At 42.7% G+C, this 18,696-nt stretch overlaps 1 protein-coding gene and 1 long non-coding RNA gene across 2 annotated transcripts in view; one reads left to right on the top strand and one right to left on the bottom strand.

Moving 5' to 3' along the window:
• Window positions 1-18,696, top strand: part of LOC135083758 (uncharacterized) — an 84,195-nt gene that overhangs the window by 29,237 nt on the left and 36,262 nt on the right. The gene's annotated exons all lie outside the window — the stretch shown is intronic.
• LOC135083747 (coatomer subunit alpha) overlaps window positions 54-18,696 on the bottom strand; it is a 31,656-nt gene continuing 13,013 nt past the window's right edge. The window contains exons 11-21 of the mRNA XM_063978487.1: window positions 14,626-14,763; window positions 14,194-14,297; window positions 13,540-13,706; window positions 12,631-12,828; window positions 10,807-10,988; window positions 9,167-9,308; window positions 5,152-5,257; window positions 4,188-4,320; window positions 2,810-2,985; window positions 1,172-1,387; window positions 54-570 (exon numbers count right to left, since the gene is read on the bottom strand). Coding sequence (XP_063834557.1) covers window positions 107-570; window positions 1,172-1,387; window positions 2,810-2,985; window positions 4,188-4,320; window positions 5,152-5,257; window positions 9,167-9,308; window positions 10,807-10,988; window positions 12,631-12,828; window positions 13,540-13,706; window positions 14,194-14,297; window positions 14,626-14,763 — 2,026 coding nt within the window. The 3' untranslated portion in view covers window positions 54-106. The remainder of the gene's footprint in view (window positions 571-1,171; window positions 1,388-2,809; window positions 2,986-4,187; window positions 4,321-5,151; window positions 5,258-9,166; window positions 9,309-10,806; window positions 10,989-12,630; window positions 12,829-13,539; window positions 13,707-14,193; window positions 14,298-14,625; window positions 14,764-18,696) is intronic.

An 18,696-nucleotide genomic window follows, 5' to 3' on the forward strand; every position in this document is an offset into this window, starting at 1 on the left:
TATAAACTCTAGCGCATTCGAACCGAATTAAACAAATCATAAAAACACAATAGTAAAACGCGATACAATATTTTATTTAATCTATAAACTTACAATAATACATTATTTATCTCTGGAACTGCAGGGGACAGATTCGGAGGCCTAGGACGTCTTTTCCGATTTCGGCGACTCCGCAAATGGGGCATAGTTTTCCTTTGTGTTCCGGCATGAAGGAAGCGCCGCAAAGGGAGCATTTTTCTTCGGGTTTTCCTCTGTAGATGGGTTTGTAACTGATTCCGCAGATGCTGAAAGGGTTGTGTTCGTCGTATAGAAGTTGGTGTTCGTCTGTGGGTGTTTTTTCGCAGGCTTGGAGGATCTTTCGGGCTTGCTGGGCGACTTCGGGACGAGGGCCGAGTTCTAGGAGTCTTCGGGCGAAGGAGGCGGCAGTTCTGAAGTTCTTGAGTTTGAAGAACATGTTGAGAGCAGTTCTCAGGGTCAGGATCTGGTGAACAGGCTGCAGCATGCAGTGTGTGAAGTAAGCGGCCATTTCGCACGTGCGCTTCTGCTCTTCGAGCGTGTTTTTGGGCATCGCTGGAAGAGAAACGGTTTTTGAGTACATTATGTTCAGTAATCATCATTTTCCCCTGGTAAATTGGAAAGAGTCATGTACTAACTAGCAGTAGAGACTTTTGATGATGATATTCAGTAATGGTAATTACTAATTCTGGAAATGGTTAAAAATCAAATTACTTGAAATGATGGTCTAAGTATAGTATTGTCATGTGCAATAGTATCGATACTATCTTAAATATCTTCGAGGTTAATTAACTATGGATATCACTATGTTTGCACAACACTAAACTCACCCTTTCTGTCTGTCTCCATGCGAAGTCCCAGCAAATATTCCCGGCATACAGTCAACAGTTGCTGTGCTTCAGTGAGCTCTGGCTTGGCATCGACATGCAGTAGTGGCACGCACTGTACTATGCGCTAGTTTTGTCGAGGCCAACTATCGACAGTGAAACTTACTATCTAACACTCACGTTGCGGGTCCTATGACAGATTAACTTGCCCCCGGGACAAACTTGACCTTCACTGGTTGTTTTTTGGCGGGCAAGCTGTAGATCCTGGCTACACAGGAGTTGCAGCGGTGGGAACGAGAGGTGGGAATAGTCCCGTATCTGACACTCACCCTTTCTGTCTGTCTCCATGCGTAGTCCCAGCAAATATTCCCGGCATACGGTCAACAGTTGCTGTGCTTCAGTGAGCTCCGGTTTAGTATCGACATGCAGTAGTGGCACGCACTGCACTATGCGCTGCAGCTTGTCGATGGCGTCGGTGAATTTCCCGGCGGTGGTTAACTGGTAACACTGCTGTAGCTGGTTCACTAGGTCGTTGAGTTTTAGCGCTGGAAAAGGGATAAGATATTTAGAAAAGAAAAGTCTTAGAACAACAAGTATTTTAAAAAACTAAAAATAATCAGTGGGTCTACACAAAGTGCACATTATAATCGCAAACCAGTCGAAAAATGGTCGAAAGGCCTTTTTTTGTATGGAGTTATGATTATGACGGACTCGATTTTTGATTCGATCAAAAAGTGCAACTTGTCTAGGGGGGCAGGAAACAAGACAGTGGCAGACAAGCATTTTATATTAAAGTTTTGACTTATAAAGTAATGAAACTATATTTCAGAAGGCAATTATAAATTAATTCAGTTCCTTTTCGTTGGGTCAAGCAAGGCACAATTTTCGTGGGTGCAATTTATTGCAGGTAATAGAAATGACACCAAACATTTTACTGAGTTTACTTTGTAATTTTAGATTTTATAGCTAAAATTTGGATTTTATTTTGATTAACAGATAATAATTGAACAGCAGTTAGAGCTAAGCACTGGATTCTTATGTAGTTGTAATAAATGCTATGCAACAAAAGTATATAGTCTGATGTGCCATCTGTGCCTTGGAATTATTGTTTTAACTTGTCAACTATCAAATTCCAATAAAATTCATAATGGCGCAAGTTCACTATGCGGGAAATTGGCCAAGACGTAATAGTGTGAACACCATCTCGGTTACTGTCTCCTTCCCCCACCCGTGCGTCGGTACTTCGGAGTCCAGGCTAGCGCTTCGGTTTAGGCAATTTTCCGTAGTGTACTTGCGCCATAACAGTACTGGTAATAATATCATACAGTATTGTAACTTCATATAACCAGACGAAACGCGAGCTTTCCTTCGAATTTCAAATCTCGGGATGCGGTCGAGATGCAAAAGTCAGGGGTGTCGCGAATGTGCCGCAGTAACGAACGGACGTCGGTGGCCTTGTGTGAAAATGACTAGTGATTGAATTTGACTGGCCGTCTTTTACGGTCAAATTGGTCAAAACTAGTCATTAGCTGTCAAAAATGGTCATTTTCAGTCAGTATGATTTGAAATGAAAATTATATTGTATAAAACCAGCTTTTGCACTTGACTTCGCCCGCCTGAAAAGTATAGTAAGTGGTAACTGGTCATTAAAATTAGTAAAGTTTCAAAATTATTTTAGTAGTTTTTTTTTAATAAATCTACTAAGCACAAAACAACACGCATTTTTATCATATGCCATTCACAAAGTATTTTCTTTGTTTAAATTAAAAATAAATTACAATCACAAAACATTCACAAAACTAGATAGAAATTCTAAATCGGCAGATGTAATTAAAATGGGTACTGAAGGTGGGCAGTCCTATCGCATGTTGTCATACCGTGACGTACCGCGCGGCTGTTGACATTTATTTCAATAATATGGCCGAGTTGGAATACTGGATAGATAGTATTACCGTGACAGTACTAACTTATAACAGGCAGCAGGTCCTTCCCACTAGCCTCCTTCCAGTTGCGATGCAGGTGCGCGGTGAGCGGCGGCACGCTGGCCAGCGCTCCGAACGTCACGTGCGAGCGAGACAGCATGCCCAGGAACGTCTCCAGGTACGGCTCGAAGTTCACCACGCCCACTTGTTCGTTCAGAAGCCTGGGGATATGTTAATTGTTGATTTTGAACCCTATTTTGAGGGTATAAAGTCTAAAGGATGTTTAGAAAATTAGATAATTGAAGGGTCATCATGCTTGAAATGTTTCGAGGCATGACATAAAGTTGACCACGCCCACTTGTTCGTTTAGAAGCCTGGGAATATATTTGAAAATTGTCAGGGAGGTAGTTTAGAGCCAGGAGAAGGACATAGGATACTTTTATCCCGTTCGAAATTAAAAAAAAAGTCTGCTTATTTATTTTTTTATCTGCTTATTAAGGCGGAACAAAGTTCGCCGGGTCAGCTAGTATGTATTATTTGAAACAATTGAAATGTGATGTCACGAAACTTAGGACCCCTCCCACCCCTTGTCACACTTTGTCGACCCCCTCCCCCCCTTTACGTGTGACGTACTTTATGGATGACCCCTAAATTGGAAATCACTTTATTAAAAAGACACTTCATTCTGGTCTTAAAAACTTAATTAATTTTAAATTATCTGTAAATTACGATTTTTGCTCGCATTGTAATTGAAAAAGTAGTTTATTTGAGTTGACAAAATAGTGACGTCACTTGCTTGTAGTGCCATACAACATCTATGGGAGTTTCCTTTTGACAGTTTTAAAAAGTACGTCAATTGATTGGTGTTGTCAACATGTATATTGGTGTTAGTTTGATTTTAAACCTTATAGTAAAGATATGAAGCTCAAAATGCGTTGAGAAAATCGACATTTGAAGGTTCATCATGCTTAAAATGTTTCGAGGAATGGCATATAGTTGACCACGCCCACATGTTAATTCATCACACTGGGAAATGTTTCATGATAATGCAACCGATTTCGAACCTTATGTTGAAAACATTATGTTCAGAATACGTTGAGAAATCAATCTTCAGTCTACCCGCGACCATGACTCGTGCAACTGAGTTGAAACGAGGGTAAATATCTTATTTACCGTTATAAAAGATTTGTTGTAAAATCCCGTGGAGTGATAATTTTACGTTGAGAAACTTCGTCATTTTGGGGTAGGTTAACTTGCTTTCGGATGTATATACAAGCTGTGATGAACTGATAAATAAAACTAAGTAAAACGCTTATCAACAACTCAATTAGTTGAAAGCGAGAAGCGAGACACACTTTGAACCTTACTTCTTGAACCTAAGTTTCAAAATCCAAATATATTTTTATCTAAGTGTAATAGTCACCTGAAAGCAATCTCAAACTGTCCAGTAGCAACGTGGTCGTGCGCCGTCCGCAGCTTGGGCGACATGGCGGCGCTAATCCCACGCGTGGGCGCCACAAAGTATGTCGACGACTCCTCGCCGCCGTCGATGTCCGCTGAAAAAGTGAAATTTTATTGTTACTTGATAAAATATTTAGTACAATACAATCTACTCTGTTTTGTATCTCTTTTTCAGTCACTGTTGATCGTAGCTTCGAATTCATGCTCCTATTATTACAAAACAGTTAAACGCGTGATGGACACAATTTAAAGTAATGATTTATTTATTTATTTAAAATCTTTATTGCACACCTAAAAATACAGTGGTACAACATGCGAGCTTAATGCCATGTGGCATTCTCTTCCAGCTAACCAGAAAATTAAACAAAACAGAGAATTTAAGTACCTAGGCGGTGCAAAATAACTTTTTGTTATAAGGGAGTTGAAATTTTTTTAAACCTGCAAAAAGCGATTGCCTTGCCGGGCGACTGCTTTGACCTTTGGGCTACAGAGACACTGACGAAACCCAACGGAAGTTTAGTGTTTTTTAAATTATTACATACATCAATTTCAGTCGTACACTTTGGCGACAGTCGAGTTTCAATTATGGGAACAAGATGTAGAAAAATGATTGTTATCTTATTACAATTAAAATAGGGTATTTGACACCACCAATCAATTGACGTACTTTTTAAAACTGTCAAAACGACACTCTCCCATAGATTTTGTACGGCAATACTAGCATGTGACGTCACAATTTAATAAACTCAATGAAAATACTTTTTTCAATTATAATGCAACCAAAAATCGTAATTTACAGGTAATTAAAAATTAATTAAGTTTTTAAGACCAGAAAGAAGTGTCTTTTTAAAATAGTTGTGCTTTAGAATTATTGGGAAATGGTGTCAAATACCCAATTGTAGCTCATAAGTAGGTATATAACTCACCAGAGACAGGGGCAAGTTCCTCGGGCAACTCCAGGTCTTCATCGCCCACGTCCCAGCCGCCGTCGTCACACGCGTCTTCCATAACTTCTTCTCCATCACCGTCCTCCTGGAAATTAAATACGATTATGAAGTTTACATCTACGCAGTCAAATTGAGATAGATTATTTAAATTATGTTTGTTTTCAGTCTACCCGCGGCCTAAGTTTACAATAGCTTATTTATTATCAAATAGCACCAAGTGCGTGGCAAAGCCTTGAAGCGTTTTATGGAGTTTACAGCTAGAGATGAAACGGATATCCGGTAACTATCCGGTAGGCCGGATATCCGGCCTAAATTTACTATTCGGCCGGATACCGGAAATTAAGAAACTACGACAATTTCCTATTAATAAAATGAAATACATTAATCTTTGAGGTAAATATCAATAATATGGCAAAACGTTACAAAAAAGCCATTTAAGGCCTTTCAAAACTAATTTCTTTTTCTGGGCTATTCACTCTTATGACGAATATATTGCGAAATAAAATAGGCGATTTTTTTTTCACTGATGGTCTGATGACATGATGCAACTAATTACATATTCGTTATTCAATCACCCACTCACGATTGCAACCGAAATTGAATTGATCTGCCCCCTAGACAAGTGGCAAAATCTGACATTCTATCGGACGGTTTCGATTTTCGAAAAGTGTGACTAGTCTAGTCTACTATAGGTCTACCAGAATCTCATGGCAAACAAAAATATTGGAAAAGTGTGTTTTTCATATGGCAATTGTCTATGGTTTAATTGTCACCTGTCAAAGAAAATTATGACATCTGTCAGCCGCTGCAAAAATTTTGTAATCTCTTCTTGACTATTTGTTATTTTTGTGAAAAAGTCGAAAAAGCTCAAGCAAGTCATATTGTTTTCAATGTGAATTGTAAAATAAGGCATAATTCAAAGTCAATCTTTGATTATAAGCGCGTCGTCGAGTTGACAGTAAGTTGGACTGAAATGTTTTGATACATTTAGTTTATTATTACCCAACTACGTCACACACAAGGAGGGTTATGTTTTTTATATTATTCTTAATAGCTGCTTTATCGGGGTTTTCAGGTATATCTCACAAATTGGTGCAGAGGAATGGTCAAAATGTTATGACCATGTAAAGAAAATTGAAAAAGATTTCATCTCTTTATCTTGATCATCTATTGAAGAACAAGAAATTGCAAGTGGAGTTCTTAGAATCGTTTTCTTGTTCTGAATGAAGTGATAAGTTAAAAGTATGATGCATAATAAAATTAGTTACTTAAAGTAATAATACGATTAATTTTTTTTCAAGACATTTTCCTATGTTAAAAACCCGATGTATAACAACATTCTTCATACACATACCTACCTAAAATGTATATTCTTACTTCATGTTCATTAATACTAAAGTCATAAAAGTAAAAAATTAAACAGTATCAAGATCGTTTATTCCAATTTCCCCAGTATTGCTCTCAACAAAGTTTATTTTCCCTATTTGCCATGAGATTCTGGTACACCTATAATAGACCCACTGATCGCGTTCGAAGCACCTGTGCGGCGCTAAACTCGTCACAACATGCAACGAGACAATGGGCCAACTATGGGAGATGTGTGGATGGTGGTATACCTTAGCCAGCACGTCGTCGTCGTCGCCCCAGGCGCCCGCAGCTTCTAAAGGCTCGTCGCCCACGGAGAGACTCCTGGAGGCGTGTGGATGGTGGTATACCTTAGCCAGCACGTCGTCGTCGTCGCCCCAGGCGCCCGCGGCTTCTAAAGGCTCGTCGCCCACGGAGAGACTCCTGGAGGCGTGTGGATGGTGGTATACCTTAGCCAGCACGTCCTCGTCCCAGGCTCCCGCAGCTTCTAAAGGCTCGTCGCCCACGGAGAGACTCCTGGAGGCGTGTGGATGGTGGTATACCTTAGCCAGCACGTCGTCGTCGTCGCCCCAGGCTCCCGCGGCTTCCAAAGGCTCGTCGCCCACGGAGAGACTCCTGGAGGCGTGTGGATGGTGGTATACCTTAGCCAGCACGTCGTCGTCGTCGCCCACGGCCGCCGCGCCCACACCTCTTAGGCTGGTTTTAGTATCACGCGGACCGTCAGTGCGGATCGCTCCGCACAGCCGATCTATATGAACTGCTAGGGAGCGAGCGGTTCCTGCGGACCGCATTACTCTAAAAACACTCCCTAGAAGTTTGTACAGGTGGGCTGTGTGGAGCGGATTCGCACTGACGGTCCGCGTGACACTAAAACCAGCTTTAGGCTCCTGGAGGCGTGTGGATGGTGGTATACCTTAGCCAGCACGTCGTCGTCGTCGCCCCAGGCGCCCGCGGCTTCTAAAGGCTCGTCGCCCACGGAGAGACTCCTGGAGGCGTGTGGATGGTGGTATACCTTAGCCAGCACGTCGTCGTCGTCGCCCCAGGCGCCCGCGGCTTCTAAAGGCTCGTCGCCCACGGAGAGACTCCTGGAGGCGTGTGGATGGTGGTATACCTTAGCCAGCACGTCGTCGTCGTCGCCCCAGGCGCCCGCGGCTTCTAAAGGCTCGTCGCCCACGGAGAGACTCCTGGAGGCGTGTGGATGGTGGTATACCTTAGCCAGCACGTCGTCGTCGTCGCCCCAGGCGCCCGCAGCTTCTAAAGGCTCGTCGCCCACGGAGAGACTCCTGGAGGCGTGTGGATGGTGGTATACCTTAGCCAGCACGTCGTCGTCGTCGCCCCAGGCTCCCGCGGCTTCCAAAGGCTCGTCGCCCACGGAGAGACTCCTGGAGGCGTGTGGATGGTGGTATACCTTAGCCAGCACGTCGTCGTCGTCGCCCACGGCCGCCGCGCCCACACCTCTTAGGCTGGTTTTAGTATCACGCGGACCGTCAGTGCGGATCGCTCCGCACAGCCGATCTATATGAACTGCTAGGGAGCGAGCGGTTCCTGCGGACCGCATTACTCTAAAAACACTCCCTAGAAGTTTGTACAGGTGGGCTGTGTGGAGCGGATTCGCACTGACGGTCCGCGTGACACTAAAACCAGCTTTAGGCTCCTGGAGGCGTGTGGATGGTGGTATACCTTAGCCAGCACGTCGTCGTCGTCGCCCCAGGCGCCCGCGGCTTCTAAAGGCTCGTCGCCCACGGAGAGACTCCTGGAGGCGTGTGGATGGTGGTATACCTTAGCCAGCACGTCGTCGTCGTCGCCCCAGGCGCCCGCGGCTTCTAAAGGCTCGTCGCCCACGGAGAGACTCCTGGAGGCGTGTGGATGGTGGTATACCTTAGCCAGCACGTCGTCGTCGTCGCCCCAGGCGCCCGCGGCTTCTAAAGGCTCGTCGCCCACGGAGAGACTCCTGGAGGCGTGTGGATGGTGGTATACCTTAGCCAGCACGTCGTCGTCGTCGCCCTAGGCTCCCGCGGCTTCCAAAGGTTCATCGCCCACGGCCGCCGCGCCCACACCTCTTAGGCTGGTTTTAGTATCACGCGGACCGTCAGTGCGGATCGCTCCGCACAGCCGATCTATATGAACTGCTAGGGAGCGAGCGGTTCCTGCGGACCGCATTACTCTAAAAACACTCCCTAGAAGTTTGTACAGGTGGGCTGTGTGGAGCGGATCCGCACTGACGGTCCGCGTGACACTAAAACTTTTAGTTTTTGATTCTGTTTAGTATTGTGTTAATATTGTTTTCTTTTTTTGTTTTGTTTTTTTTTCTCTCTCTCTCTTTTTTTGTGATCACCGTCCATAACGCCCCCTGTTGCGCGCCTTCTTGGCTGGTAGCCTCAATAAGGTCCCAGTCAAGAGGGCGCGCAATCCGCAATCTTCATCGTGTTGGTTCCCGCTGAAAACCAGCTTCTCGACATGGGGCTTGTTATGTCGCGAATATAGCTGAGCGGACGCCTCTTCAGCATAGCTTGTAGTTTAATGTTATAATTATGTACTGTATTTTTATTTTATTTTTCTATGCTGAATAAAGTTTTTTTATTCTTAAAACCAGCTTAAGGCTCCTGGAGGTGTGTGGATGGTGGTATACCTTAGCCAGCACGTCGTCGTCGTCGCCCCAGGCTCCCGCAGCTTCTAAAGGTTCATCGCCCACGGCCGCCGCGCCCGCTGCCGCCACCGCGCCCTGTTCGCCCGCCGTCGCTCGGGCCGCGCCCGCTACCTCGAAGAAACTCCTGGGGAACAACGGATTGTTTTGAGACACTTGGAGATGATACACGACAAAAAAAGGGGGTTTAGACGCATAATGTCAAAAGCGCAAAATGTGAAATCCATAAAAATCTTATTTATTTATGTTTTTTTATCCTATTTTAATTTTGTTGAATAGTTTACCCGCAGTAAAATACGTAGTTAAGTTAGGTTAGATTTAAAATTTGTATGGATTTGACATTATGCGCTTTTGACATTATGCGCCTAAACCAAAAAAGGCTGGCGGCTTTTAAACCGGCCTTCAGTTGCTCGGCTTCCTCTGTTTGGTAGTGTTTGACTACTTTTCAATTCGTTGTTATAATAACAACCTTAATGCTACATCAATAAAGTCCAAATTCACCTGTCCAACTTATTCAACAGTCGTATGTTTCACTCTCCTAATAACGACGCGTCTTTGCCGATCTCCACAAAACAACTGTAATTGCAAGTTACTTACACGATCATTGTAAAACCGACCTTAGTCCTACAACAATAGAGTATAATCACCTGTGCAGCGTTCTTGACGGCTGTTACATAGACCAGGGATATAACACTCACTTGGAAACAGCGAGTAGCTGCGCCTCTTCAGATTGGTGGTAAAGCCTGGTCTGTAAGCACGTAGAATTTTGTCCAATGACCCCAAGCTACCCATCCTTATCGCTCGCGCGTAATTATATTGCTGTCGCGACTGTGCGACGGGCGCCCGCAGTGAGTGTGCGAGTGCGACAGCAACATAATTACGCGCGAGCGTTCTACGTGCTCACGGACCAGGCTTTAGTTGGTTACTTGTCAAATCTATGTTATAATACCGACCTTAATACTACAGCAATAGAGTCTATAACACTCACTTGGACACAGCGAGTAGCGGCCAGTTCGGCTGGGCCCTATAGACCGGCAGCGGGGGCCTCAGCTCCACCGCATCGGGGTTTGAAGCCGGGACGGGCAGGCTGGCAGCCTCTAAGGCAGCCTTCAGTTGCTCGGCAGATTGTTGTTGTAATACCGACCTTAATGCTATAGCAATGGAGTCTATGTTCGGTGTTTCTTAACGTGATCGAATCAGAAATGAGGAGATCCGTAAACGAACCAAAGTCGCTGACGTAGCCGGACGGATTAGCAAGATAAAATGGCAATGGGCAGGGCACATAGTACGCAGAACTGACGCCTGATGGGGCAGCAAGATTCTGGAGAAGAGGCCACGTACCGGAAAACGCATCCACCATCAAGGTGGACCGATGATCTTATAAAGGCAGCAGGAAGGCGCTCGATGTAGGCCGTTACTAACCGGGCGATATGGAAATCATTGAGAGAGGTCTATGTCCAGCAGTGGACGTCCTGTGGCTGAAATGATGAACGAAGTCTAGAATACTCACTTGGACACAGCGAGTAGCGGCCAATTCAGCTGGGCCCGGTAAACTGGCAGCTAGTTTTCAATCCGTGTTGTAATACCGACCTTAATGCTACAGCAATAGAGTCTACAACACTCACTTGGATACAGCGAGTAGCGGCCAGTTAGGCTGGGCTCTATAGACCGGCAGCGGGGGCCTCAGTTCCACCGCATCGGGGTTTGAAGCCGGGACGGGCAGGCTGGCAGCCTCTAAGGCAGCCTTCAGTTGCTCGGCTTCCTCAGTTTGGTGGTGGTTGACAGCTGTCAAGTAGGCCAAGGATATCTGGGGAGAAAGTATAATAATCACGATTTATTTACTCATTAACTGACAGACAATTATAATGATTGATAATGATTTATTTCCTCACTAACAGACAGCCAAGATATATTGTCTTAATGCCTTTGAATGAGCAGGGCCGACTCCAAATTAAATGTGATAAGCACAGAAAAGGAAGAAAAGGTATGCACAATAACTTTGTTACCACAATAAATTGCGACGAGTCTTGAGTCAGCCGTATCTATCTGATAGATCAATAGTTATCTCTTCCGACCTTAATTCCAGAACACTAGAGATTATAATCATCTGCCTAGTATTATTAACAGACGTATTCTCTTTTACTTTACCACGTAGGTAACAACGCCTGAAATGCGAGGGCGCATCTTTCTCGATCTCCGCTATTTCAACTTGCAATTTACTTTTCAGATTAGCATTGTAATATTTGTAATACCGATCTTAATTCTACAATTATAGAGTCCATAATCACCTGTCCAGCATTCTTCAGCAATCGTATCCTCTCTTTCACATCTCCCAGTAACAATGCCCCTTAGAACTGAGCAAGCGTTACAGACCTTATTGCTATAAAAATAGAGTGCATAATCACCTGTCCAGCGTTCTTCAGCAGTCGTATCCTTTCTTTCACATCTCCCAGTAAAAATGCCCCTTGGAACTGCGTACGCGTTGTAATACCTTATTGCTATAGAAATAGAGTGCATAATCACCTGTCCAGCGTTCTTCAGTAATCGTATCCTCTTTTTCACATCTCCCAGCAACAACGCCCCTTGGAACTGCACAGGCGTTGTAATACCGACCTTATTGCTATAAAAATAGAGTGCATAGTCACCTGTCCAGCATTCTTCAGCAATCGTATCCTCTCTTTCACATCTCCAAGCAGTAACGCCCCTTGGAACTGCGCAGGCGTTGCAATACCGACCTTATTTCTATAAAAATAGAGTACATAATCACCTGTCCAGCGTTCTTCAGCAATCGTATCCTCTCTTTCACATCTCCCAGTAACAATGCTCCTTGGAACTGTGCGGAGACATCTTTCCTGATCTCTGCGATCTTACTTATCGGTGTTGTAAAAACGACCTTAATGCTACAATAATAAAGCCCATAATCACCTGTCCAGCATTCTTCAGTAATCGTATCCTCTTTTTCACATCTCCCAGCAACAACGCCCCTTGGAACTGCACAGGCGTTGTAATACCGACCTTATTGCTATAAAAATAGAGTACATAATCACCTGTCCAGCGTTCTTCAGCAATCGTATCCTTTCTTTCACATCTCCAAGCAGTAACGCCCCTTGGAACTGTGCGAAGACATCTTTCCTGATCTCTGCAATCTTACTTATCGGTGTTGTAAAAACGACCTTAATGCTACAACAATAAAGCCCATAATCACCTGTCCAGCATTCTTCAGCAATCGTATCCTCTCTTTGACATCTCCAAGCAACAACGCCCCTCAGAACTGCGCAGGCGTTGCAATACCGACCTTATTTCTATAAAAATAGAGTACATAATCACCTGTCCAGCGTTCTTCAGCAATCGTATCCTCTTTTTCACATCTCCCAGCAACAACGCCCCTTAGAACTGCGCAGGCGTTGCAATACCGACCTTATTTCTATAAAAATAGAGTACATAATCACCTGTCCAGCATTCTTCAGCAGTCGTATCCTCTCTTTCACATCTCCCAGTAACAATGCTCCCTGGAACTGTGCGGAGACATCTTTCCTGATCTCTGCGATCTTCATCATCTTGCGAAGCTTCTCGAGGTTGCCCGTGATGAGGTATAGGAATGAGAGCTTGTCGAAGTTCTTGGTACGCTGGTAGCACATCTCGACGATCTGCGGATAAAAATTGTATTAGAAGCTACATTAAACTGAAATCAGACTTGTATAAACCAAGACACATAAGACAAATATCCCCTTATTACAAAAAGTTAGACTCTGGTTGATCTCTCTCTGGTTTAAATTGACATTTGGTATGGAAATGTCATTTTAAACCAGAGTTCGTCCCAGGTTTAACTTTTTGTAATAAGGCCCATAATGTCGTATAGTGAAACAGGGTGAAAAAACCTATCAGGAAAGCGAGTAGCACGTTTTTACATCTTGACGAAAATTTTTATTTTAGGAAACATGAAGATCTTCCAGATCTTCCTCTCCATGGCATGCCATGGCCATGCTATGGTCAAAGTAAAAATAATAATTTTACAACGAAATTAAGAAAGTTTTTTCTCAGGAATAATACTACAGCATGCTAATAAAATACAGGAACAATGTTAACATACATAGACATTGCGTGTTAAGAAAATTTATATTTTTCTTCTCGAAAAATCGCGGAACTTATGCACTGTCGCTATATTAGACAACAGAAACAGATACACAGAGGGCGCCACATGACCACATCAAGCTTAACACTATAGTATCTTTTGTAGTTGTAATAGGAACTATTTTGCAACAAAATTGTAAGTTTTATGTGCTGTCGACTGTACATTGGGAAATTAATCGAGAAAACGGTATAAATTACATCCAATTCATCTTAAATTGATGACTCACCTGGTGATTGCCGGTGGCCAAAGCGGACTGTGCCAGTTTGTCCCACGCGTCGGGCTCGTCGAGGCTCTTGGCAGCTTCCAAAGCCACCTCTATGTTCCCGCACTGCAGTGCTAAGGAGAGACGGGTCCGGGCGTCTTTGACGAAGTGTAGTGCCACTTCTGGGTAGCCTGGATGCGAAAATAGTTGTTATTACTAGCGTCGTAAAGACTATTATTCAAGAGACGAGTCACTTCTGGGTATTACAGCCCTAAAGACTATTATTAGATAGTTTTCTATCTATGTTGCCGCACTGCAGTGCTAGGGAGAGACGGGTCCGGGCGTCTTTGACGAAGTGAAGCGCGACTTCTGGGTAGCCTGTGAGCGAAAATAGTTGTTAATACTAGCGGTGTAAGGATATTATTTGTTTATTTGGTTACGGAGCCTATAATGCGAAAACGACTGCTATTACAAACGCTGAAAAGACAGCCACATCGCGTGCGAAATGGAATGGTATTATTAGCGCCGCGCTGAATGTGAAAATAGTTATAATTCGTTCGTTTCATTTCAGACAAATGACATCCAATGCTGGAGAAAGGCCTCCCCCAAGGATTTCCACAACAAACCCTAAAAAGGGCCCATATGTATACTAATAAAGATTTGAATCAAATTGTTTACCTTTTTCTTGCAAATACGCGATGATGCTCTGCCCGACAAGTTTCGCTGTCCGCACCATGTGTAACACTTGGTCATACTGGCGTGTCACTAACGCCAATTTGAATCTATAACAATTAATATCAGTTGAATCGTCCATAGAAATATATTTTTGGATATGATGATGGCAATTTTTATCAGTTGTAAATTTTTAGACCTAAAATTAAGAAGAGCAAAGATCTAACTCTCCAGGAGATGAAAAAATGAATTTATTTCTATTGCATTTGAAGCTGAAAGCATAAAAAATTGTTTAGGCTACCAATTAGGGTTAAAAAAAACACGTGTTTAAACGTTTTTTAAAACTCTACCTCTGAAGGGTTGAAAAGTATATCTATTTTATTTCAAATTTAAGTTAGCCAAGAGCTTAGTTTACTACATAATGAAAACCAAACCAACCTGTACTCAGTGGGGTCAATATTGAGCACCTTAGGGCGCGCTTCCCGGTCTAAACAGACCACGCGAGCGCCCGCCTCGTTGGCGACCACTTTAACTGCGTATACGGGCACGTCCAGCGTGCGAATGATGCCGTAGTCACTGCAGAAATATTCAATATTTTAAAAACTTGAAAAAAATCAGCCTTATTTTTTTTTTATTTTTTTTTTTATTTATTTAATAGGACAACCAACAAGACATACACTGGAAGACAATCAATATTTACAACGTATTTAACTTAATCTAAGTGCTGCCTTAATTATAGGTTGCCACGGCATGCAATAGTGGACTTATACATAAACAGTGAAGAGTTTCTTCAGCGAGTATTATTTAGCTGGAATAACATTTCGCCTTAATGGGAATTTGAGGTAAGACCAGATGGGACTATTCCCACCTCTGCAACTCCTGTGTAACTAGGATCTACAGCTTGACCGCCAATAAAAAACCAACTAGTGAAGGTCAACAGCACGGTAATACTATCTATACAGTATTCCAACTCGGCCATATTTTTGAAATAAATGTCAACAGCCGCGCGGTACGTCACAGTATGACAACATGCGATAGGGCTGCCCACCTACAGTACCCGGTTTAATGAAGAATGTTCACTAATTTTGTTTTTTAGCTTTCTGTATTCTCTGTTAAAAATAAAAAATACACGTGAAAGAATTATTTCGATACGTCAATTAGTTTCCAAGATATTGAATTTTAAAAGTGCGGCCGGCCCGCCATTTTATGCGCGTGACGTCATATTACAGTGACTGGCTCATATTTGTATGGGTGGAATCATGCAAGCTGAATTAAGACCCACTTCCAGGCAACCGATTAAGCTGAAATTTCGCAAACACATGTGATTTGGATGACCATGCAATATTATGATGACATGGAGCTGATCTGATGATGGAGCTGGAAGGTGGCCATAGGAACTCTATAATAAAACGACTTAAATCCATCGAGTTTGGGTTTGTTCGTTTTGTATTGACGAGTACTTTAAATCTATATAGTAATCAGGGTCTAATGATGGAGCTGGAAGGTAATTCGCAATAAAACGACACAATCGCATCAAGTTTGGGTTTGGTTCAATTTGAATTTCTGTGATGGGTCTGGGTGTTAATATGTATAATAAGTTTGTATTTACAAAAAAAAATGTATTTAAGTATGTTTATATCCGTTTTCTAGTGAGCGGATACTGTGAATGTACGTCACGCGGGGTCACGTGACCGTCGGCGGCACTCAATATTTAAGCGAACTTTGAATGCCTATAAAATCATAACTTCTGGGTATTTTTGAATGAAATAAAAACTAATGTATTTGTAAATGTAAAAGCCTAACCGTAACATAGGTTTTAAGTGATTTTGCATACCTAGTAACATTCTCAATTACATCTGCCTACTTAGAATTTCTATCTAGTTTTGTGATTGTATTTTTTTATTTAGTTAGACAAATAAAATACTTTGTGAATGGAATAGGTTAAAAATGTATGTTGTTTTGTGATTAGTAGATTTAATTTAGTAAAAACTACTTAAATAATTTCGAAACTTTAATAATCATAATGATCTGTTACTTTAACCATCAAAAACAATACTTGTCAAAAAAACCAAGTCTCGCAACTCAGTTGTTCTACGGTAAAAAGTTGTGAGATCCATGTAATACCAAGTCCAGGCCAGGAAATCTTTAACGTTTTACATAAATATATTGACTTGGCCATCGCATGAAAACACGTGTAAATTAAATTATTTAGTGCGATGGCCAAGTCAATATATTTATGTAAAACGTTAAAGATTTCCTGGCCTGGACTTGGTATTACATGGATCTCACAACTTTTTACCGTAGAACAACCGAGTTGCGAGACTTGGTTTTTTTGACAAGTATTGTTTTTGATGGGATCTCATTTCTTTTTGTATTTTGTAGACAGCAGTTATGTATCTAGAAAACTGGACCGAAATTGAAAAATTTTACTCGACTTGGCGGTTGCACTACCGTGCCCCCAAATATTTTAGTTTTTCCTTGATTCATACACCAAACACTACTTATATTCCAAATTTGAAGCTTCTAGGTCTGCTAGAAGTGCCTTAGAATTTTGATGATCGGTGAGTCAGTGAGTCAGTGAGTGACAAAATTAAGTAACTTTGACCCGTTATAATTCCTAAACTACTGGTTCAAATTGAATGAAATTTTAAATATACCGTGTCTTTACAATGCCTGCATAGCTAATGAAAATTCAGCCTTCTAGTTTTATCCACAACGAAGTTACAGGCAGTCGAAAATGGCCTGAATTGCTTCGAGAAAAGGATGGTACGGCCGTGCCGCTTTTTTGCTCGACTTGGTGGGGGCACTGCCGTGCCCCCAGATTTCGGGCGGGCGAGGTCGTGGGCAAAAGCTGATACAATATAATTTTCATTTCAAATCAAACTGACTGAAAATGACAATTTGACTAGTTTTTGACCAATTTGACCGTAAATGACGGTCAGTCAAATTCAATCAGTTTTGTCATTTTAAACACTTGGCCACCGCCGTCCATTCGGCACATTCGCGACACCCCCGACTTTTGCATACCGAGCGCATACCGAGATTTGAATTTGGAAAGAAAGTTCTCGTTTCGTCTGTTTATATGAAGTTACAATACTGTATGATATTATTACCGTGTCAACAGCTAGGGACTGGAATGCGTTGCCTACTGCTGTCTTTCCCGAAGACTATAATCCGGGCGTTTTCAAGGCGAGAGTGAATAGGCACTTACAGGGCAGATATGTACCATCCTAGACTGCATCCCAGTTAACATCATGCCTTGTTATGCATAAAAAAAAAGTTTGTCCTTATGGCTAGTCGGGCCATTGCTCTGACCGCGAGATATTGGGTAACCTTGAAAAAATTTTCAAGTTTCAGGGCCTCCGCTAAAACTTGCGCGGGTATACGTATACGTGTTTGTATCGGTAAATTCTTGGCGCGGAGTAATACCTCAGCTACACTACTCGCGAAGTTGGTCGAAGTTGATTGAAGTAGATAGTGTGGATACGCACTTCACTTCGCTTCAAGTAACCTTGGCTCGCCTCGGCAGACTTCCGAAAGTTGTCCATATTAGTTTAGGGTTACAGTGTCCTTGCCAGAGTAAAACGACCTTTTTAAACTAACTCTAGATAGTGTGGACATGCACTTCGCTCCGCTTCGAGTAATCTCGCCTCGCCTCGCCAAACTTCCGAAGGTTCTCGACATTAGCTGATTTGCTCCGCTTCGAGTAATCTCGCTTCGCCCGACTTCCGAAGGTTGTCACTATTAGCTGAGGATTATAATAATTATGCTTGCCAGAGCAAAATGACCTTTAAAACTAGTACTTAAAGCATAAAACTACTCACCCGTCCTTGCAGCAGTACTTGATATGATTCGCCGTGGTGTAAATGAACACTGGTTGCGGCGTGGAGTCGTCGAAGCTTCTTAGAGTAGAGGCTGACGGTGTGCCAGAGCAAAATGATCTTTAACACTAGTAAATAAAGCATAAAACCACTCACCCGTCCTTACAGCAGTACTTGATATGGTTGGCCGTGGTGTAAATGAATACTGGTTGCGGCGTGGAGTCTTCGAAGCTTCTTAGAGTAAAGGGTGACGGTGTGCCAGAGAAAAAGGACCTTTAAAACTTCCCATTAAGACACAAAACGACTCACCCGTCCTTACAGCAGTACTTGATATGGTTGGCCGTGGTGTAAATGAATACTGGTTGCGGCGTGGACTCGTCGAAGCTTCTTAGAGTAAAGGGTGACGGTGTGCCAGGGCAAAATGACCTTTAAAACAAGTACTTAAAGCATAAAACTACTCACCCGTCCTTACAGCAGTACTTGATATGGTTGGCCGTGGTGTATACAGGGTGGAAACGTTAAGTGATCTCACTCGATTATTTCTAAACTATACAAGATATTTAAAAACTGGTTACTGATCCCGAAAGTGCTTCATGAGCTCTTTCTAACGGTACCAATAATATATTACAGAATAAACTGGATCTATCTGAAAATTCGATGTTTCCAGCTTCCATACTAAATGTATGCC

This window comes from Ostrinia nubilalis, chromosome 24, assembly GCF_963855985.1.
Source record: "Ostrinia nubilalis chromosome 24, ilOstNubi1.1, whole genome shotgun sequence".
NCBI lineage: Eukaryota > Metazoa > Arthropoda > Insecta > Lepidoptera > Crambidae > Ostrinia > Ostrinia nubilalis.